The sequence below is a fragment of the Thalia democratica genome, unplaced genomic scaffold (assembly GCF_965202585.1).
Source record: "Thalia democratica unplaced genomic scaffold, ktThaDemo2.hap1.1 HAP1_SCAFFOLD_514, whole genome shotgun sequence".
In the NCBI taxonomy this organism is placed as follows: domain Eukaryota; kingdom Metazoa; phylum Chordata; class Thaliacea; order Salpida; family Salpidae; genus Thalia; species Thalia democratica.
The window spans coordinates 20,978-44,342 of record NW_028139553.1 but is presented as its reverse complement, the minus strand read 5'-3'; the positions used below and the strand labels follow the sequence as shown (position 1 = coordinate 44,342).

Here is a 23,365-nt window from a genome sequence, read left to right as displayed (position 1 = left end):
TGTTTAAACGGTTTTTCATGTGTATTTTTACTGAAAGACTATATATTAAAAACATTTAATTGAAACTTTTAAAATTATTACTTATAAATACTAAAAATAAGTTCTAGTTATTACATTTAAACAGTTTTTTTGTTTTTTCTAACATAAATTTTATTAATGTCATTTTTTATATAAAACTGATCAAAATCCAATCTTTTATCAATAAATTTCTTCTTATACGATTCAACAGTTTCTTTTTAGTTTTAAGAGAAAAAACGTTTACTAGTTTTAATCAAAACTATATCTGAGTCTAAATTATTTTCTATATACAATTTATTATTATACTATAAGTAAGTAAATACTACTTTTTTTAGTTTATATTTAAAATAGGTACAATTAATATACTAATTTATGTTAAAAATATCACTTTGTGTAAGTAGATTTATTTTTAAATATAATACTATAATTTATGGTTTTATCAAAATATATTTAAAAATCGTGTAATTTTATTTTACGTTAATTGTACCAAAAATATAAAAGTTTCTTGTTTAAAACTTTTGACTATCATTATAAGTTTTATTTAACAACATACATTTTATCTTAATACTTTATTTATATATTAATTAACTTTTGAATAGATAACGTTGATCTTACATGTAATTTTGAAATAAAATAATATTTATATTGATATTTTAACCTAGAAAACAACATAACTAATTTGTTTAAATAATGAAAGTTAGATAAAGTATAGTGTAAGAATACAGTAAAAAACATTTAAAAATATGCCTGTTTAAAACTTTTATTTAAACTATCCAACTCGCATTGGTTTCATCGTTACTTAACTATTTACGATAATGAACTTTCATATTAGATAACAGTTAGCTTTTTAAAATCGTTGAATAATCTCTTAAAAAAAGCTATCTTTTGTCTTCAGTAGAGCGAAGGATTTGGTGGCTAAATGCGAAGCCACCCTTGGTTATTATTTTTATCTGTTTCTCTTAATATATGTATGGTCAATTTTGTTTGTGTCTACTCTGATCATGATTGGCTTTGGTCTGTTGATGGGGAAATATATTGTATGGTTGTGCATGATTGTTTATTTGCTACTATTCAGTTTTTATTATATTTATTTGTTAGCTGTATATATTAACTATTATTGCATAAATATAATTTTTTTTTTTTTTAACTTTTATTAGACTAAAATTAATTCTACCAATACAAGTTTCAGAAACTACATTTTTCTTAATAGTTTTTATTTTTATTTATTTATTTTTTAAAAAACTTTATTTTTAATTATTATTTTTTCTAATTTAGATTAATTTTTAGATTTTTTTCTGAATAACATTTCAGTAAGTTAGTTAGTTATCAAGCTTTAAGATAGTTATTTAATGCTAATGTATTCATTATAATACTAGTTTTATCCATTTGCTCAACAACTTATTGTGAGTTCACTATGGTGGCGGTGATCACATAATTGGATTGTTGGTGTGATTTTTTTGATGTAGCGCACACTTACTTGGGGATTTGAGCTTCATGATTTTCCCACACTTTATATATATTTATACCCTTAACCCTAACCCACCTTACCCAAACATGAAAAATAAATCAAAAATTTAAATTTATTATTTGTGTAGTTGATTTTGTCTAGTGAAAAAACTTTTTACACCAAAAACTTTAAAATTTGTAATTTAAAGTAATTTTTAAAAAAATTCTCTTATGTATTATTGTAAATTAAACAGACTTTATAATAATGACTACTGAAACAAAACTCTTTCGCATTGAAGAGGTGAAGATACATAACTCAGTGAAATCATCCTGGGTAATTATTCACAATAAAGTGTATGATATAACCAAATTTTTAGAAGATGTTAGTTTTAAAATCATATATAAAGTCAAATTTATATTATTAATAAAATATATATTCTGTTACTACTGCTTAGTTAATAATACTTATTAATAAAAAAGGAGACAGAAAGTTATATTATAAGTTATTTTTCACTTGTTCAAGTCACTAAAACATATATTGTATAAATTTTCCATCTCCTACAATCAACAATGTTTATATTTTTCAATTTTGGGTTCTTGACTAAATAATTTTAATTAGTTAAGTGTAAAGTTGGATTATAAATTTTTGTACAAACTTAGTAAAAGGCTGGCTACTAATCCTGGAAAAACCTAGAATTTGACAATTTAGGCCAAAAAACCTGAAAAAACTTGGAATTTAAAAATTAAAAAAAACCTTGAAAAACCTGGAATTTTGAACAAAAATCACTGAAAAACCTAGCCTAGAATCTTTAACAATTCTTACATGTGTAGCAAATTTTTGATTTGACACAAAAAATCAATCACATACATAACATTTTTTTGTGTTTATTAATTTTTTTGTTTGTTAAAAAACACATTTAAAGTAGCTTTACAGAATGTTTTTAATGTTGTTATGCTATTTAACACAACTTTTTTAACTTTAAATTAAAAACAGACCAAAAATTCTAAAACCTGAAGAAATTCAGAAAACCTGGAAAAAATTTCTTAGAAACCAGTGACCTGGACACCCTGTTAGTAAGTCGACTTGAATATTCTTGAAACATTTAATTACAACTTACAAGTTTATTCTGGTCCTTCAAACTGTTATACAATAAGCAGTGTTGCCACACACTTAAGGTACTCAGAACAACTCAAAACAGTTTAAAAGTTTTGAAAATATCAGGATGACTAAAGCTAGTCTCTTTTTTTAATAAAAAACTCAAGAAAGTTATTTACACTTTGTTTATGGTTTTTTAAAGGATTTTCAAAAACTCAGGATGAATCCGGATACTTTAATGTCACTCAAGACAGTTTTCTAAGGATGACAACCCTGGAATTTTTATTTAAAACTCAGACTGACTCAGGATATTTCTGTTTTTTATGGATCTTGAATGATGTATTTTAATCCAGTTCAATATTTTGTTATTTTATTAAAACATTTTATTCATGAACTTATTTTTAATTGGTTTCAAAATGCTTATTTATTTGTTTTATAACCTTGCTGCTAGCTCTTACTACTCTTAAAGAAATAACATTGTAGTTTTAGTTTCAAATATGAAATTAATATTTTTCATGATTAAGATTTATTTTAAGCAGAATTAGTTTAGAGTCATGGGGTTATAACCAGCAAAGGGGCAAAAGAGGGGTTGTGCATTTTTAAGTTTTTTGAATTCACAGAATTCTTTTTTTTAGCTTGATTTTTAAATTATTTTAGCCTGCTTTTAAATATTTCACTGAAGTAAGATTTAAATTAAGGTTTTTTAAAGTAGGGGATATCAGGGTGCTTAAAAGTAAATGAGTAGTTAATTAGTATAGGGGAAAATATCTAATACTAGAGACAGTTTTAGTTTAATTTTTGCTTGAGGGGGTTTTTATAAAAATAAGTTGGGGAAACTATGTACTACATCAAGGTTTCTCAAAGTGGGTCAAATGGCTATAAGAAAATGAGTCCATAAGCTGCAATGTGGTCATAGGGGGGCTATAAGGCCATAATTTGAAACTTTCACTAAATATTGTAGAGTTGATGATTAAAAAAAAAAGAAGGTTTTAGACATATTTAAGGGTGGTTTTGAAACTTATGCTAGACCAGGGCTTCTCAAAGTGGGTCATTTTAGAAAGTTAGGAGGGCCATAAAACCATCATTTGAAACTTACATAGATATTCTAGAGTTAGAGATGAAAAGCAAAAAAAAAGTATAAGGGTAGTTTTTTAAGAAATTGTATTGGAGGGGCTATTGATTTTTTTATTTCTTCAAAAGAGGCCTTATGAAAAAAGTTTAGGAATCCCTATACTAGACTAGTAAAAATAATTTTTTTAATCAATTTTTAGTTAAAACTTATCTAATTATATATAAAAATATAGTTTTTTAATTAAAAATTTGTTTTACAGCATCCTGGCGGTGAAGAAGTTTTATTAGAGCAAGCAGGTCTGTTATATAAACTGTACTTATTTAGTTAAACATAACTATTGTTTATTGATTAACTACCTTGTTTAACTCTAATTAGTTTTTGAAACAATTTAAAGTTTGTTTACGAAGGGTTTTTAAATTTACATATAGGTCAGGATAGTTCTGAATCATTTGAAGATGTTGGTCATTCATCAGATGCTCGTGATATGTTGAATGATTATTACATAGGAGACCTACATCCAGTTAGTCCTTATACTAAATATAATAAGCTTCTTAGATTTGTCATTTTAAAATTTTACATTAAAGTGTAACTGGTGCCTCTCAAATTTGGAAGTTTTGTAGTAGAAGTTTGTAAAAAATCAATGTGACAATAGTTTAAAAAAAAAGTCTAAAGATTTAGCTTTCTAGCTGTTGTTTTAGCTAATGCCATTTGAAAACTTTTTTGCATGTATTTTTAAAAGGCTTAGGGGGAGGGTATAGGGGTAGAAATTTCAATATTTTCAATTAAAATAAAATGTGTTTACAATAATTTTCAGAGTTTGTTTGTACTGTTAAATGAAAAATTATTTTTGCTGTTGATATTGAAGTTATAGAGTTTTGTCTTTTAATAAAGAATACATGGACCACAACTATTCATTTGTAAATGAATATTTTATTAAAAACTTATAAAAAAATGTTGATGATTTTTTCTTCACACTATTTTGATTTAGTGTTTTAGTGAATCCAAATGATGGATCTGGCCATAGCTTTCTGAGATCTGGATTAAACCATATTTTAATTTGACAAATAGATTTTATTTTGGTCAGGACTAGAATTAATTTAAAAAATGGAACTGTCCGGTTCCTGTTGGACCTGAATTTACATAAATGATACAGGTCTTGCAAAACTCAAATTAAGAATAGCTAGGCTAGGCCTGATTCTGACCCTTACTAAATTAAGGGCATAGAAGGGGGTAAGGCACTTTTTTTTACATGTTGATCTTATTTTAAAGATCTTCAACTTAGGTAACAGATGCTTTTAAAAATTTTTTATATTGAAAATTAGTTTTTGAGATTTTAGGGGACAAAGTCGGAGAGTTCAATGGGATCCTTATAGAAGTTCAAAGTTAAAAAGGTAAAAAAGAATATCTCATTAAAAGTCTATCTTCTCTGACGTATTTAAGCAATCTTTCTCTAGATATATAAGTTTAATCTTATCTTAATAATAAACAATCCTATTGTCGGATTTTTAGAAATCTTGAGAAAAAATATTTTTTATAAAAAAAACATTAGATTTTTTTTCTTCTCTTGGTCATAAAATTAAAGTTTTTAAGTTTTTTTTATAGTTACAATATATTTTTTTATTATAATGCAAGGAACATATCTTAAAAGTATGAGGTCAATAGCTTAAAAAATGAAGGAAGAGATAGGTTTTTAGTGAACTTTTCAAACTTCCAAAAAATACGCCTTGAGTATTTTTGATTCCATACGATTGTATCAGATATTTTTACTAAACTGATTATGTTAAAACTTTTTTTCTTGATCTATAAAATTTATCTTATAGTATATACTCTAAGCTTTCAAATAAGTGCTAAAGTTAATTTTAGAAAAAAAAAATATTGGGCTTCCCTATGCCCTTAAAATTCAACTATAGCCGGATAGGACCATTTTAAAAAATCAAGATCTAGTTCAGATCTAGTAAATGACATGAGTGTTGTCAATTCAGTTGCCAAACATTGCATTTTAAACGCCTTCAAGAAATAACAGGGTTGCCACTCATTTTTTCCAAATTTTTCCCAGGTTTTCCAAATTTTTTCCAGGTTTTTAAAAGTAGACATTTTTGGGTCTATTTTTAGTTTAAAGTTAAGTTTAGGTAAAAAATTGTGCCAAATGGTATAAAAACATTGAAAAAATACTGCAAAGCTACTTTAAATGTGATTTCTAATAAAAAAAATATTTGGAAGATGACAAAATTTTTTTATTTATATGATAGATTTTTTGAGTCAAATCATGTGAAAATTGTTAAAATTTCAGGTTTTTCCAGATTTTTTTAGTGATTTTTCTTTAAAATTCTAGGTTTTTCGGGATTTTTTCAAAATTTCTCAAGTTCCAAATTTCAAAAATATTGAATAAGGTTTTGTAATATAAAAAAGTAAATGTCTGTTGAAGCTGAAATTAAAGCATTGGTTGATGAGTCATCCAAAATTGGGAAACAGCTGAAAGAAAAACTGATTGCCATTGGAAGTAAGAAGGACAATGAATTTAGTTGTTTTCAAGCTGAGATGCTTAAATTGAAGGAAGATTATAATGAAAAAAGTAGAATTATTGAAAATAACATTGATCAGATTCAAAAAGATGAATTCAGCAGTAAGAGAATAGACAATATAGAAAATAGAATTACAGAATTACAAAAAAGTTTCTCAGAATTTAAGTCTGATTTTTCTTCTAAATTTAACAAGTTTGAAACTAAATTCTCCAAATATGCTGATGCTATGCAGAAAAGTGAACCAACAGAAATTATCACAAACATTAGTACCAAATTAAATTTAGTAGCAGAAAAAATAGAGGCTGATAAAGAACAAAAACTGAAATAAAAAAAAAGGCTTTAAATGTAATAATATTTAACATTCCAGAAAGTAAAAATCCAACTCATAATGCACTAGAAAGTTGCAAAAATGATCTAAAAATTATTCAACAAGTATTAGGAGAAAATAAAATGAAAAAAGAAAAGTTCAAGTCACTTTATCGAGTTGGTAAAATTGCAGATAACAAAATCAGACCAATTATAGTCAAATTAAACAATTTAGCATCCAAACACAGACTGTTAAGACTGAGAGATTTGAAAATGTTTAATGGTGAATTGTATCAAAAATCTACATCAACCCTGACAGAACTCTCTTGGAAATTGAAGCTTTCAGAACATTGAGAAAAGAAGTTAAACTAAAGCAAGCCATCGCTGATGAGAAAAAATTGGACATAAAATATGTTATAAGGAACAACAAGATAGTTGAACTGACAAAACAGCCCTTTCGTTACCGCTCCCAGGACATCTGGGATTAGTGGAGGAAATCGTGAGTCAACGGGCATAAATTTATTAAGTGATAGGATTAATTTTAACACCAACAAGTTTTCCTATATAAACTGTAACAACAACTATTTAAAAGTTTGTTACACTAATATAAGATCTGTTTTAAATAAATTTTATATTTTAGAGAACTATATAAATTTGAATAACATTGATTTATTTTTTTTGACTGAAACATGGTTGACTAATAAGGTCAACGATGCCACAGTGTGTCCTTTAAACTATAACATTTACCGAAGTGATAGGTCTAGTAGGGGTGGAGGTGTTGCTATCCTTTTCAAAAATTTGCTTAAAGTTATTAAAGTTAAAAACGATTCTATCTCTACTAGCAACATCAATTTTGAATACCTATGTGTAGATGTAATTCTAAAAAAGATGAAATTAAGATTTTGTTGTGTCTACCTTCCTCCACTGTCCGCGAGATGCGCACTGACTGTTCAAAATGTAATTAAAATGATTAAAATGGTTTTTCCAAAAGAGTGTTCTTTTTATGTTCTTGGTGATTTTAATATGCCATATATAGATTGGAGGATTCCTAGCACAGATTTCAATAAACCCCATGAGTGTTTTCTTAATTTTTGTACAGACAATTTTTTAACCTAAGTAATTGAAAATCCAACCCATAAGAATGGTAACATTCTCGATCTCATAATTTGCAATCATTTTGGTCTAGATAGAATCATATCACACTCAACTAATTTTCCATTAACAAACACTTGTGACCATAACTTGCTTTCACTAAAAATTAAAATTGAAAATAAAATAGTACCTATTGCTAAAGAAGTCTCATATGACTATAAAAAAGCAGATTTTGAAAGCATCAATGATTTCCTGTCAAAAATTAATTGGACCTCTTTATTTAAAAATTCAGAAAATCTCCAGCATTTCTACGATCAATTCATTAGCTCAATCCAAATCTCAATCAAACGTTTTGTTCCAATTTATTCTAAAAATAACAAAAGTAAAAAAATATCCACCTCATATTAAAAAGTTATTAAAAGAAAAAGCAAATCTATACAAAAAAAGTAAGACAAATAAATCACTTTTGATAAAATACAAAAACAAGTCTAAAGAATTTCAGTTAGCTGTTAAAAAATACAACTTTGAATATGAAAACAAATTCTGCAAAAACCCAAATTTAAAAAAGTTTTATAGCTACGTGAAATCTAAACTTAAGTTAAATAATTCCATACATCTCTTATATGATAATGATAAAAACAAAACAGTAACCTCAGATTTTGAAATAGCAACACTTTTTAACATAAATTTTTAAAAAGTTTTTAAAAAAGACCAGAGTTACCAGTCTTTTAAGCTACCCCAAAAGAATTGTAGTAAGATGCAAAATTTTTTCATAACCTACGAAGACATTATAAGTTCAATTAACCACTTAAAAGATAAAATCATAAGAACGCCAGAAAACATTCCACCCTATTATATCAAGCATGTTATCCAATCAATAATTTTTCCACTTTCATTAATACTTAATTGCTCTTTAGAACTATCTGATGTTCCTAAACAATGGAAAACATCTTTTATTATTCCTGTGCACAAGAAAGGTAATATACACGATGCGTTAAATTACAGACCAATATCTCTAACAAGTGGCTTTTCAAGAATTTATGAACATATTGTATCTGTAAAAGTTCTCAATCATCTCTTTGATAACAAATTATTAACTAACAAACAGTTTGGTTTTGTTCCAAACCGCTCATCAACCATTCAACTGTTAACATGCTTACATTCTTGGTTAGTTCCTTATCTCAAAAATGAATTTACTAAAGTAGTTTATACGGATATTCAAAAAGCCTTTGATTCAGTATCACACAAAAGATTATTAAAAATTTTAAATCAGTATGGGTTACATGAAAGCTTAATTGATTGGTTTGATAACTTTTTAAATAATAGATCACAAAGAGTACTCATCAATAATACGCTTTCTGACTCTTTAACAATCTACAGTGGAATACCACAAGGTGGTGTAGTTGGTCCCCTTCTCTTTTTAATTTATATTAATGATATTTGTTCAAACATTGATATTAAAAGTGAGTTAAGCTTATTTGCAGATGATGCCAAAATCTTTAGTCAGTCAAATACTTCATTACAACTATCTTTAGATAATATTTACATATGGTTAAAAACAAGAAAACTAAACTTAAATCCTAGCAAATGTAAAATTCTAACCATTAACAAAAAAGAATCTTCTCAAACTGACCTCTTAATCAATAACATCAAGCTACCAGAAATTAAAGTTTTTAAAGATTTAGGAATTTATATTTCCAAAGATTTGAAATGGAATGAACATATCAACTATTTATATAAGATTGCAAAAACTACATGTTATCAAATATTAAAAAGTTTTAAAACTAATTCTGCTTCAATTCTGACAAAACTATTTAAAACATACGTTCGCCCTAAACTTGAGTTTAGTACCCAAATTTGGTCACCCCATTTAAAAAAGGATATTAACAAAATTGAATCTGTGCAAAGGAGTTTTACCCGTCATATTTGTAGTCGTTGCAACATATCTTACACGTCATATAATGTTAGAATGATTAAATTTGGCTTGAAATCACTGGAATATAGAAGATGGGAATTTGATCTAATAACTCTTTACAAAATTATCAATGGCAAATATAAAAGTTTTTTTAACCAGTTTTTTAATTTTTCCCAAAATAAATATCAACTAAGAGGAAATAATTTGAAAATAAAATGTAAACATGGTTTTCAAAACAGTCAGTGGCAAGGCGCATTTTTTCACAGAGCAAAAGCTATGTGGAACAGACTACCTCAGGATATAGTATCTTGTGAGAGGGTAGAACAATTTCGTTTAAAGCTAAAAAGATTTGATTTAAATACGATAAATACCAGTAAAATTCACTAATTTTCCACTGTAAACAAAAGAAAAAATATTCGTTTCCCTACGCCTCCCCCCTACAAACTATTAGTTTACTTATATATTTTGTAGTTATGAATTTTTTAATAAGCCATGATTTTAGACAAACTTCTTTACTGTGTGTACTAAGTAATATATAAGTTTAAATTTTTTGAATTGAATTTTCAATTTAGTTCATTTGTTTATCATATTGTTTTTAACTTTGTGTTTTCATTTAAATTATGTTTGTATATATATATATGATTTATCTTAAAGTTTTGAATATAAGTTTATTTTCTTTTTCTCTTTTTGTGTGTCCTGTTTAATTGGTTCAGGTTTTGATGCCTGAGTCCAACATTGCACAATAAACAATATAATAATAATAACAGTGAATAAGTATGCTTTAAGTGATTTCTCACCATACTTATATAATTTAACAGTAGTTTTGTATATGTAAAGTTAAAAAAAAAAATGTTCAGAAAAAATTATAAAATCATGTTAAAAAATTCAAGGAGGACAAATCAAAAGCACCCGCTCAAAAGGAGAAATTTGTAACTACAGGTCAAGGAGAGAAAGCATCAGGGTTAGTTTAGTTATTTACTTAGATTTATTTTATAAAAAGCTTGAAGTTATTGATATGTTAAAATAGCTTTTTTGAAAAATATAAGTAACTTTTTAAGATCCATTTAAATAAGATATATATGTTTAAATTATTGGTTTGTGCTTCCTTGCTGATCTGGCCAGTTTCAGTCGAGACTTTATTTTTTAATGCAGCAAAAATAATATAATTAAAAACTAAAATCAGGTATTAATCAAATTGTATATGGCATGATTTGTTTTTGTTATATTTAATTTAAACTTGATAATAGTATTGAATTGTTTATTTTTGTCTGTTTTAATTGTTTGGTTAGTTGGAAAAATTAAAACTAAATTAAAAAAAAATAGTGTGCATTTTATTATATACTTTTAATAATATAGAAGACATAAATAATTTAAAAAAAACGAAGAAAAAAAAACTGTTTTGTTTCTATCCGATTAAAGGCAAATCCGAACAATTTATAATAAAACTTACCCAAAATAACTGGATTAGCAAGGAAGCACTGTATTATTTATATAAATTTTTATGTGCAAATAAAAGTATTAATCAAATGAATTTTTCAACTGGCCTTGCTGGTTTGATCAAAAAGATTTAACAGATTTAATAATTTGCATTTTAAGAGTTGTATACTAAACAATTGCATTTCAAAGTGTAGCAGATAGTAGTTGTCTTTAAAAATTCAAAATAATATAAACTAAAGTTTTCAGAGACAAAGCCTTAATTTTATTTCCCATTATCAGATTTTTCAATAATAAGTTTCGATTTCTATTTGGGCCATTTAGACCATACAGTTTTGATAGACTGAGACCATAGTTTTATTAATATAAAACCTATTTAGTTCTCTAAGTTATAACTGTTTAATATCAAAAGTTACGTTGAGTCTTAAAATGCAGCAAAAGCAACTGGTAGCTTTGTACTTCAAACATTAAATTTCAAAAACAACTCTTTTTAAATGTAGGTAAAAAATTATTAAAAATTATTTGTAAAAACAATAAGTCTTTTTTTGTTTACTAATCGGCTTGTTTTGTTTGCTAACATATTTTAATTACTATATTAAAATTACATGTAACTTATGTTATTCAAAATTTAGAGAAGCGAGACAAAAGAGCAAGTGTCAGATTCTTTAAGAAATAAACAAAACAGACTAAACCAAAAGGAAATTGCTTAAGGTATATACTTGTTTATTTTAGCAAGTTAGAAAAGTTTTACTTTATTTTAATAAATATATCATACTTTAAACTACTAAATGGTCTCAGTTCTAAGTTTTATGACACAGGCTGGAAATTCAAGGTGTAAATTTGTTACATTAAAAGTTAAACTAGTTTTTAAGCTAAGCGTGTCTTCTTTAGTAAGTAAAAATTAATTGTGAAGAGTAGTTGTTTAAGCTTTTACTTGATAAATATTTAAAAAAAATATAATCTTGTTTAGAATCATTTTTAAAGAAAAGTACCTGTTATCTAATATTAAGTAAAGATTTCCAAAATCTTTATAATACATGTTATAGTAAAACAAAAAAAATATTGTTTTTTGAGTAATACTTGAAAATTAATTATTTATTTATAGTTTATGTTTTGAATTTAATATGAGTAAAGACATTACTCTGATTTTTATTTCTAACTAGTATTAAGTGTTTCGTTGAAATATTTTTTGTTCTTGACGTGGTGTCAAGGACTAGTTATTTTATATTATGTTATATTTTTTTGATTTTTTTTATAATGTTAAGAAATAAAAGAAGTCAATCAGATGCAGTGTTAGTTTTTTAGTAACTAAAAATAAGTTATTTTTAAATTTTTTTAGTTAAAGGGAAACAGTCTATAAACAAACTGAGGAAAAGCATCTGCTTGATAGTTCTTAAAAACCTGCTTAGTTTTTTAAACATAAGTTAAGCCTTATAAGTACTTGCACTGTAAAAATTTAATCAGTGTGTTACAACTAAAAAAAGGTTAAACTTATGATGACGTATAATTAAACATATGGTACAACTTTAAACTTAATTAAATTTTTGTAGTTTCTTAGCAGTTGTCATGTGCAAATATTTTTATCTTACAATGGTTCTAGGCATCAAACTTTGTACAAGTTTAGAAAAAAATAATTTCACACATTATGGTAGTACAACTTTTAGTATGATTTTTTTTAGAAATCGATATTCAAAAAATATTTATAGTTATATATTAACTATTGTTTTGAATGCATTAAGTACTTTAATCTATTAATAAGATTATTTGACTTTTTTTAATTTTCATACTAAGCTTATTTCTATTTTTTAATATACTTCTAAATATATTACTGATTTTTTTAATATGTAATAAGAATGTTACTCATAAGATATTTAATAATGTAAGTTTTGTTACCATTTTCTATTTATAAAACATACATATTTCCATGTTTTCTATAAAAATTTTGTTTGACATACTAAGTTTTGTAATAATAAATAAGGTAAGCTTGTTAATAATGTAAATTTTAGTTTGTGTTTAACCTGCTTTTCAAAAGTAATTTTTATATAACTTAACCTCTGAATTTTAAGTAAAAGTTAAACTAAAAACTAATTTGAAGACGAACTTTACTGTTTAAAAGGTTCAAATTATTTTTCTAACATATTAAGTTAAAAACTCAGAGAGTCCAATGAGTTCCTTATATGAATACACTAAATTAAAAAAGAAGAGAAAGACAGATTCATTAAAAAAGTATACCTTCTATAGATTTCAAGCAATTATTCATTAGTTATGACTGTCCTATGACCTCAATTAAATTAATAAATTGTTTTTTTTCAATTATAATAAAAGAGCTAGTTAAGTACACTGAAAATTTAAAATGTGGTACACATGATAAGTTTTTGTTATACAAAAATTAACATTAGCGTTTATTTAGAAACTAAACTTAAAAAATATGATATTATTTTAATAGAACGTAAAAAGTTAATTATCTTTTTAGACACAGTTCTCTTAGTAAAAATTTTAATAAAAAAAAGATTTTAAAGAAATTATTTTAATAAAAAATGCTAGTGCTTTAAACGACTTGCATTTCAAAATGTTAAGATTTAATGATGTCTTGTTTTATACTATAATTTTTATTTGAAATTTTAAATTGTACTTATTTTATACAGAGGCAGCAATTGGTTGATTCCCGGTCTGATTGTTTTAGCCCTTGCTTACGTTTTCAAAACCTACATGCTCTAATTTTTGCTTTACTTTTCTAATTAGTGTGCAACTTATAATATTCAAAGTTTCCAATTTTGTTCTACTTATTTTTATCATTGTAATTTTTTGTTTTAATTTTATAAATAAGTGCAAATAAGTACAAGTTAGTATTAGCAATTTAATATTAAAAATTAATACACTATATTTCTAAATTGAAACGTAGAATTTTGTCATTGTATTTTATTTGTTTTGTTAAAGCGAAATTCCAGTAAGGCTTATGTAAATTTGTTTGCTAAGCTCGTTAAATTTGTAAATGTTAATATTATACAGTTATGCATAATGCATATTGGAAATTTTACTAATGATTTCTTGATATTTATTGTATTTAACATATGTAACTTGTTTATAGTTTATTCAAATCTTTTCAATTTGAAGTTTGATATTAATTGAAATTTTATTTGAGATTATTTTTTTATTAAATTTATGTTTTAAAACGAAATATTTATAAAATGAATCGTAGTCTGCAATATTTTTAATTATTGTTGAAATCAGACCTAGTTGATTCATAAAGTAGATATAAAATACCCTAGTTTAGATTGAGCAACTCTCCCAGTAGGCGGACCAGTTTTACCAGAAAAAGTCTTTTGCGGGTTGGAAATGTCAAAAAAACATTCCAGCAGGCCTTACAAGTTGTACTGTTATATTGAAGTGAGCCCGATGAAGGGAGCTAATTATTCCAAACTCATATTTTTTTAACTCGATCATACTAACAAGGTGGCTATTAACCTAGATTTTGAAAGTTTAGTCAAAAATAACCTGGAAAATGTGGAGTTTGATAGCATTCAAAAAAACCTGGAATCCTTAACAACTTCTATAGCCAAAAAATAAATTTATAAAAGTTAATTGTTATAACAAAAAAATATTCTTTAGGTTAACCGGTCACGAATAAAATATATAATTTGCATAAATATATTTAAATAAGCTCTTTACATCCCTGTAAATTGAGCATTCTTTTTAGTTAAGGCAAATAACTATATAGGTTTTTATATTATAAAACATTTGTTATATAAATTTTTTGCTTAGTTTAAGTGATTTTGAATTAATAAATGTATATATATTATAAAACAAATTTAGAGTAACACTAACAGTATCTTATTATAAATTTTAAATACATATTTTAAACTAAAATTAAAATTCTTTTGCATTTAACTGACATTTCCCTATAAATATAAAATCCGGATTTCAGTTTACTGAAAGTTTGTGGTCTGATGACCTAAATGGCATGAACAAAATTTCATGGTACAACATAAAGTAATACTTAATTTAAGTTTTATTTAAAATGGTTTCTACTTTTTTTAAACCCAAATAAGTCAGTGTAGCGTTCCGTGCAGGCTAAAAATTTCGTGCACACTAGTGTGCATACCGTAAACACGACTGACTTATACTTTATCTATAGAAATATTCATTTGAGCAAATATGTTTTTGTTAGTTTTCTTAATATTAAAAAATATGCATTAATATAAAATATGTACAGTAGAGTTGTTACTGCTTAGTTAAAAGTAACGATGTACGATAAGTAGTTACTTTTATTTTTGTAATGTTTATAAATGTGTTATAAAAGATAAAAAATAGTACAATCGTTGGAATATTAGTAACTATATATTTTATGAGTAAACTCACTGAATATAAATATCCTTAGAAACCAGTATGTACAATTATTTTCACTAGTAAACTTTAAAGAACCACTGTACACTAGGATGAATCTGTTGCCCCTCAAAAATGAATATTCAGGAATTGCTTAGCATTTTTTTTGTACGGGCAAATTTTATGAAAAGACAACACAAAAAAAGTTAGCTTTCTAGCTATAAGCCTGTTAGAGCAAAATATTTTTGAAAAAATACTTGGGAAAGTTCGATTTTCTATGTGTGATTTTTAGTAGTTACGTTAAAAAAAAACTTGAAATATATTATTAACTATTAAATTAAAAAAAAAATAATCAGATTTTTATCTTTTTTAAACAAAACATTAACCACAAAAATTCATTGAGAGTTGATTTTTTTTTGTTAAAACCAAAAGCATAAGAAATTAAATTTTTTTTTTCTTGCACCACTCATAGTTCTGAGGTTTGGTACGTTCTTCCTATCCTCTTTTATAATTTGTAGATTGTCTTGATACGTGTCTTCTTTTCTCGACAAAGTTACAAAATCGCTGGACAGTTTAACACCTCGTTCGGCAGCGTCAATGACTGCACTCATTTAATTTACTGTTTCTTTTACATCTAAACAATCTTGGTCGCTAGTCCATTTCAGGGGCATGGCTAGTCTTTTTTCAAAGGGTGTTCACAGTTTTTTGTTCTTAATTTGTCTCTTAAGTACGCATTTCTTAGGTATGCACTGCTAGTTAAGTACGCAATATTTAGCCGAAAAACTGTGTTTAAAATGTTTTTTTCTGCTTAGAAATTAAAAAAACATATAAATAGTAATAGAAAAATAATATTTTTTTTTATTTGTTACATTGTATTAAATTTAGATAAATTAAAACTAAAAGAACCAGAAAAAAGGTTATGAACTGACAAATTGTATATCAAAATTCAAATCTGTTATTTCAAACAAAAATATTACAGACATAACTAACTTACTCTATAAAAAATTAACCTTTTTATCAGGAAACAATATTATAAAATAATTGAAACTATTTTCATATAGAGACTTTCAATTTTGATTTAAATGTTAGTATAGATGGAGTTCTTACAATTTTTTCTTTTAAATTTTAAACTCTATACATTTATATATTTGTTTATAATAAAAGTATTTTTTCAAGTAAATTAGTCTATAAAAATTGAAATTTCACAAAAAAAATGTTTAGACTTATACAATTAAATTAAAATATCTTAAAACTTTATTTAAATGTTTGCCTGGTAGTGCAGGGATTCTAATGATGGTTTTGAAATCTCTTTGAGTTGAAAATTTCAAAAAATCAAGAATCAACTTTGTGGCCAACAGATAAACAAAAATAAAACAACTTAAATAGAAATATCATTAAATGATAAAAGAATAAATTGCCCGGTGGTGTAGTTGTCTAAAGATGATTTTTAAAACTCTCTGAATTGAACTTTTCAAGGTTTAAACCCAGTTGGTTTACACATAAACAAAAAATATAAATGTTTAAGTACAAACACAGCATTATTATATAACAACGTAACACAAAAGCTTCACACAACATTATTATATACAATAAACTAAGTAAAATAAAGCTTTTGTGATTATATTGGACATTTTTTAAGTAAAATTGTACTTACTAGTTCAAAAACAATACTTAATCAAAAGTTATTTACACTAAGTAACAATTTATAATGGGAACTAAGAGCATCTTAGTAAAAAGTTTCCTAGAAAAAAAAATGCTACTTTAAAACTTTTACCTATGATGACGTAACAATTAAAATTTTATTAAAAATATTTTTTAGCTGGGCAAAAACGAGCATTTTTTGTTACGGAAACTTATAATCTTTCAGTGTTATAAATTCAACATTCATTATTCAAAGTTTAACAAATAACCAAAACAAAGGCAATAAACAACGTTTTAGTGATATTCTAAGAATCTTTTTTTCTTTTCTTTTTTTTCATTTTTTTCAGGGGATTCAAAGGAAACAGGAAACCAGCCAAAACACGCCCCTGGTACATTGTTCTGGCGGTTTAATAAGTTAAGAATAACTGCAGTCTAGGATTAAAAGAATGCATGGAATTACTCTCGACAAAGTCTGCTAAATCTCACTTCGCATTAGACCAAAGAGGACGAATAAGTAACTGATTTATTTTTTTAAGTGTTTAAGACCTATCCTGATTTATTTAATGATTTAAAGCATCAGCAACCTTAGCTTTGACTGATTGACTGGTATCATCATCAAAGAAACTCAAAGTAACTAGTTCTCAAGATACCATATATGGATTTTTATGGTATTTAACGTAGAGGATGCACATAACTTGTCAGTACTTTTGTATTTTGTAGTGTAATTAACAGATCCAAGTCGTTGCCAGGAGCTGCTGAAACTACAGTAAAATTGATCCAATGGTTGCAGTTTATGCAAAAATCAACGAAACATTTTAGTTTTTTTTAACAAGTGGTATCTAAAATTGCTTTTAATGACTTCTGTTGTGAAAACAAAAATATTTTAAGAGCTTAAATGACTTTGCTCATTTATCTAGCTCTAGAAATAGCTCCAGGATATAGATGAGTAAACTTAGCGAGGGCTGAATTTCAATGTAAATTAAGGCTAGTTTGACAATCTATTTATAATCATCACGCAGACAAGGCAATCAAAATTTTTAATATTTTGACAAGTTTTAAAAGTAATTTCTAAATTCAAAACATAATTGCCATCAAAACATTTAAAAATATTATGCCAATGATTCTTAGATTATTTGAAGACTTCTATCTTGTTTTTTTTTGTTTTCTCTATGGCTAAAGAACTAAAAAAATATTTAGTAGCAGCTCTAGTACATAACGCCTGCAAACTAGCCAAGATACTTTTTGAATATCATACAAGTACTTGAGTACCATTTATGCTGTTTACACAGTACCATTCTTGAAGAAGACCCATCACTTTATCACAAACAGTTTTGCCGTAAATATTTTTCAAGTTCTTCCCTAATGAATCCTAATCTTCCTAGAAGCGTGTGTTGTTTTCCTTATACAGAAACAGACAAGCGTTTTTCCTTTACACTACTATCCAATGTTTGACTAGTTTTGTTGTCCCAATGCACCAGAAAGTTTTTTGGAGCAGTCCATTTTTGCTTTGTAGTGGAAGAATTTTTTTAGCTATACTATTAAAATGTCTTGCAATACATGTAAAACTTAAATTAAGAGAAGCTCTATTTCCAACACCAACATCTATGTAAACAGAAGCAGCAATTATTGATAATTTAACCGGAGTAATTTTAGTTTTTCTTACAACTCTGATTAACCTTTCGTCTGTAAGAAAGTCTTCAGGTAAAAATAGTGATGTTCCTTTTTTGACAACATGCTTGTGCAATCGTTTCTTAAGAGCTCGTTAACTGATTCTACTTCCAATTCTGAATTGCTAGATACATCATGGGGAATGTCAGAAGTTTCTAGACCTTGCACCACTGGTGAGCTTGAGCAAGGTGCTTCTGAGATTTTCTAGCCTTCCTTCCGCTTGCGTTTCTCAATTCTCTTGATGCTTAATCTGTCTAAAGAAGTATAAGTAGCTTTTTTGTCAGTTTTCATGCTTTGAAGAAACTGCGAGTCGATTTCGATATGTTTTTTTCTTCTTATAAAATTATATATTTTCTAGGTCTTAGGAGAATATATGTTTTAAATAAAGTAGTCTTTTTTAATCTTTTAGTTTGCTTCTACTAAAAGAAACCAATGAAATTACAAACTTTGATTGTTCATATCATAAAAACTAGGCTTGTTTTTAAATAACTGTAAAAAGAAACTTATAGCTTGGATAAAATTTTACAAAACAAAGCTATCTTAAATAAACAATAAAAAAAAAGATTCCCCTCGTTAAACTTATGAAGTAACAATATAGAGCAAAATTTCAATTTTTTTTGCTCTAACAGGCTTATAGATATGAAACTTTTTTTTCGTATTATGTATTTATGTAATTTGCCACGTAAAAAACGGGCTAAAATTCTATGATCGGGGAAACAGGTACACCCTACTGTACACCTCAATTGAGTTATGTAAACTTTTCTTTAGTAACGTTAAGTGTTTTTACATAGCTTTATAACCTAATCTTAATCACATTTTTTTTTCATATATTGAATGTTTATATAGAATATTTTGTTTTTCTTTCTATGTATTAACTTATTAAAAAAAATCTAATGGGAGGATAGATGTTGAACATAAAGTAAAACTAAAATTCATAGCTAAGTACCCTAACACTAAGTATCTGGAGGTATCTTTAATGCTGTTTCTTAATAAAAACTAATGAAGAGGAAATTTTTCTTTTATTCAAAGAGCTAAGCAAAGCACATATATCTATTAAGTTTAGCAAATAATCAATTTTTTTCTTTGATGTTCTGGTTTAAAAAAGAGATAGGAATTTCAGAACAAAAGTCTACTGAAAACTAATTTTTTCAAATTATAAAAAAGCCAAGTATTACTAAAACTACCGTATATTGGTGCTGATTCTAAATTGATCGATTTAAAGAGAGTAGATATAAAAAGTAGACATACTTTTCAGTGCATGTTAGAGTTCTTTTCACGTTCAAACTAATACTTCAGCGATCAGGAAAAGACCTAATGACACAAAAAGAAATGAGTCTTGTTTGTACTGCGCAAGTACCAAACTTATCGACATCTAAAATAATGAACAAAGTAACATGTGCCAAAATTTATTACTATATACACCTGTTATAGAAATGACAAAAAGAGCTATGCAATCAACAATTAAATGGAAAAATCGGCCATAGCTGAATACCTTGTAAACAATCCCAGTTGTGGTAATAATTTTACTGTTATGAGACTATGTTCAAATATTTTAGAACTAATTAGACTCTAAGTCATTTTAAAACATTTAAACAAATCTTTATTATGTAAAAAGAAAGAATTTAATTACCTTATTTAGTCAAAAAAATTTTGTGTTAATTTGAAATTAACTTTTGTTGATTACATTTGTGTTTAATTAATTGATTAAGTTGTATAGTTTCTGAATATATATGTTTTGTTGTACCGCTTCAATTGTATTTTTAGTATCGAAAATTGATGAGATATGGTGAATAATTCATTTTTTAAGTTATATATTTATTTAGCAAAGGAAAAAAAAAAAGTTTGAAGGCTAAACCCAAAAAACGTTTTTTACTAAAAGCTGGTGAAGTAGGTACCCTTTAAAAACTGCTTATAATAGGGGTGGGCAACGTTTTACAATCAACGGCCGGATCCGAAAAAATTTAGTCTTTTGCGGGCCGAAGCATTTCAAATTAGTGATTTACCGAATCCATAATCCGGATCCAGCCGAATAATGACTTTTTAGATCCGAATCCGATTGGAAACTAGTTTATGTCGAGACACGGATCCGGTCGGATTCTAATATGAATAAAAGTTTCGGATCCAGCCGGAATATAATTTTATGGATACAGTTGATCACTATTTTAAATCCTTCAAATTCAAAAAACTTTCTCAAGTCTGCCAACTTAAGATGCAGATTGAGACATGTCAGATGTTTAAATAATGTCTATAAATAGAATTGACATTGTAATTGACAAAGGAACGTATGTAAAATATCGTACTTAAAAAAACACTTTGCTTGGGGTAATTTTACAAAAAGATACTCCAACTAAGTTAGAACAACAACAAAATATTAGGACAAAATGGTGTATTTATTAGTACACATTAATTTATAAAGTAATATTTTAGCATGTTGTTGAAGTCAAATTCTTACAGTTTTGTTTTGTAAAATATGATACAAAGTTTTATAAAAAAATTGCAATATTGACCGGCCCGCGGGCCGTACGTTGTCCACCCCTAGCTTATATGTTATTTTTAAATGAGTAAGCAAAACATATTATGACTGTGTATAATTGAAGTATAACTTTATTTTGTATAGCTTCTATAATTTTAAGACAGTAAAGTATAAAACAATACGGATTTAGTTTAAATCCAAGGCATATGTATCAGTTGAGGTTGAAATAAAGTATAAAAATTAAACACATAACAACCCTCTACTAATACTAATACATTGTGTTGCAGGGCGTGTCTCGACTTTTTTGAAAGGGGGTTCACAACTTTTCTTTGTTCTTAGTTTGCTGCTTAAGTACGCATTTCTTAGGTATGCACTGCCAGTTAAGTACGCAATATTTAGCCGAAAAGCTCTTTGTTTAAAATGCTTTTTTTCTGCTTAGAAATTAAAAAAAAACATATGAGTACTAAGAGAAAAACATTATATTTATTTATTTATTATACTTTATTAAATTTAGAAAAATTAAGACTAAAAGACCCAGAAAAAAGTTATGAACTTACAGATTTTGATTTAAGTGTTAGTATAGATGAAGTTCTTACAAACTTTTCTTTTAAATTTTAAACTGGTTACATTTATATATCTATTTATAATTAAAATATTTTTTAGAATTAAATTAACCTATAAAAAATTTGAATTTTACCAAAAAAAGTGTTTAGACTTAAACAATTAAATAAAAAAATCTTTAAATTTTATTTTAATGTTTGTCTGATGGTGCAGGGATTCTAATGATGGTTTTGAAATCTCTTTGAGTTGAAAGTTTCAAAAAATCAAGAATTAAATTAGTGGCCAACACAACACACATATACAAAAATAAAACAACTTAAATAAAAATTAAAGTTTCACTTAAAAAATTCTTTAGACTTGTACAATTAAATTAATATCTTTAAATTATAATATAATGTTTGCCTGATGGTGCAGGGATTTTAATGATGGTTTTGAAATCTTTCTGGGTTGAAAATTTCAAAAAATCAAGAATCAACTTTGAGGCTAAGAGATATACAAAAATAAAATAACTTAAATAAAAGTATTAAAATACCATTAAATGATAAACGAATAAATTGCCATGTAGTGTAGTGGTGATGATTTTGAAAACTCTCTGAATTGAATTTTTCAAGGTTTAAAAGCTTCATACAGCATTATTATATACAATCGACTAAGTAAAATAAAACTTTTGTGATTATATTAGACATTTTTTAAGTAAAATTGTACTTACTAGTTCAAAAACAATATTTAATCAAAAGTTATTTACACTAAGTAACAATTTATAATGGGAACTGAGAGCATCTTAGAAAAAGTTTCCCAGAAAAAAAAAGCTATTTTAAAACTTTTACCTATTATGACGTCACAATCAAAATTTTCTAGAAATATATTTCAGCTGGGCAAAAACGAGTATTTTATGTTACGGAAACTTATAATCTTTCAGTGTTATAAATTCAACATTCATTATTCAAAGTCTATCAAATAACCAAAACAAAGTCAGTAAACAACGTTTTTAGTGATATTCTAATAATCTGTTTTTCTTTTTTTTTCATGGGGTTCACAGGAAACCAGTCAAAACACGTCCCTGTTGTGTTGGTTAGGTGTTGTAGTTAGCTTGGAACCACTTGCTCTAGTATGTTTACTAGAACCCAAACTTTTCCAGCTGTGTGTGCACGCGTTGCATGTTTTGTAACCATCTTAGAGAGGCTGGCGGCTAATAAAAGCTTGAGTTTCTTATTACTAGTACTCATAGGCGGTATCAGGCATTAGTACTACTGATATAAATAATTAGATACTATTCACTTAAATTAACTTTTAAAATCTTAAGAAACAATTATTAAGAGTATAATTTGTTATTTTTTTAAGCTTCTCTGTAATTAAACAATTAACGATTAAGCATTCAACTTTTAAATTACAACGTAAACAAAATAACGATAAGAAAGGAACATTCACACTTATTCAGTCTAGACTCTAAAGCAGTGGTCGGCAAGCTAATCAAGTTCTGTGTACACCAAGCTGCAAAAAATAAAATTGATGCACCCCTAGATCTAAGTTTAATAAGCGCCGCTAGTAGTGGGACTACGTAAACACTTTTGATAGTGCAATTCTCCTTAAAAATCATAACTCAGTTTGTATTTACATGCAAACCATTTAACAACTGAAGCTGAAGTGTTTTATTTGATCCTCTTTTTAATTGACCTTCTTATTTCTTTTACCTTATTTTCACAATGATATTTTAGTTATATGGCTTTGTCTTACATATTTATTAATTGGACATTTATCCGCAATTACTACAAAATCCCCAGGTCAGTATTCTTTAATA

At 26.3% G+C, this 23,365-nt stretch overlaps 1 protein-coding gene across 2 annotated transcripts; it reads left to right on the top strand.

Annotated features, from left to right (window-relative positions):
• Positions 1–1,722: 1,722 nt before the first annotated feature.
• Positions 1,723–13,852, top strand: LOC145846557 (cytochrome b5-like). 2 transcript variants are annotated; one of them, XM_082953274.1, is made up of 6 exons: positions 1,723–1,846; positions 3,892–3,928; positions 4,061–4,152; positions 10,358–10,428; positions 11,534–11,612; positions 13,547–13,852. In XM_082953274.1, exons 1-5 carry the CDS (start codon positions 1,730–1,732, stop codon positions 11,568–11,570), a joined length of 354 nt encoding a protein of 117 aa, XP_082809400.1. In that variant the 5' UTR covers positions 1,723–1,729; the 3' UTR covers positions 11,571–11,612; positions 13,547–13,852. The 2 variants fall into 2 exon arrangements, with proteins under 2 accessions (XP_082809400.1, XP_082809399.1); XM_082953273.1 differs by lacking the exon at positions 11,534–11,612.
• The last annotated feature ends 9,513 nt before the right edge of the window (positions 13,853–23,365 follow it).

Coding starts and splice junctions, on each gene's coding strand:
- LOC145846557 (XM_082953273.1), top strand. CDS start 1,730: ATGACTACTGAAACAAAACTCTTTCGCATTGAAGAGGTGAAGATACAT. Junction 1,847..3,891: donor TAACCAAATTTTTAGAAGAT/GTTAGTTTTAAA, acceptor TTTGTTTTACAG/CATCCTGGCGGTGAAGAAGT. Junction 3,929..4,060: donor AGTTTTATTAGAGCAAGCAG/GTCTGTTATATA, acceptor ATTTACATATAG/GTCAGGATAGTTCTGAATCA.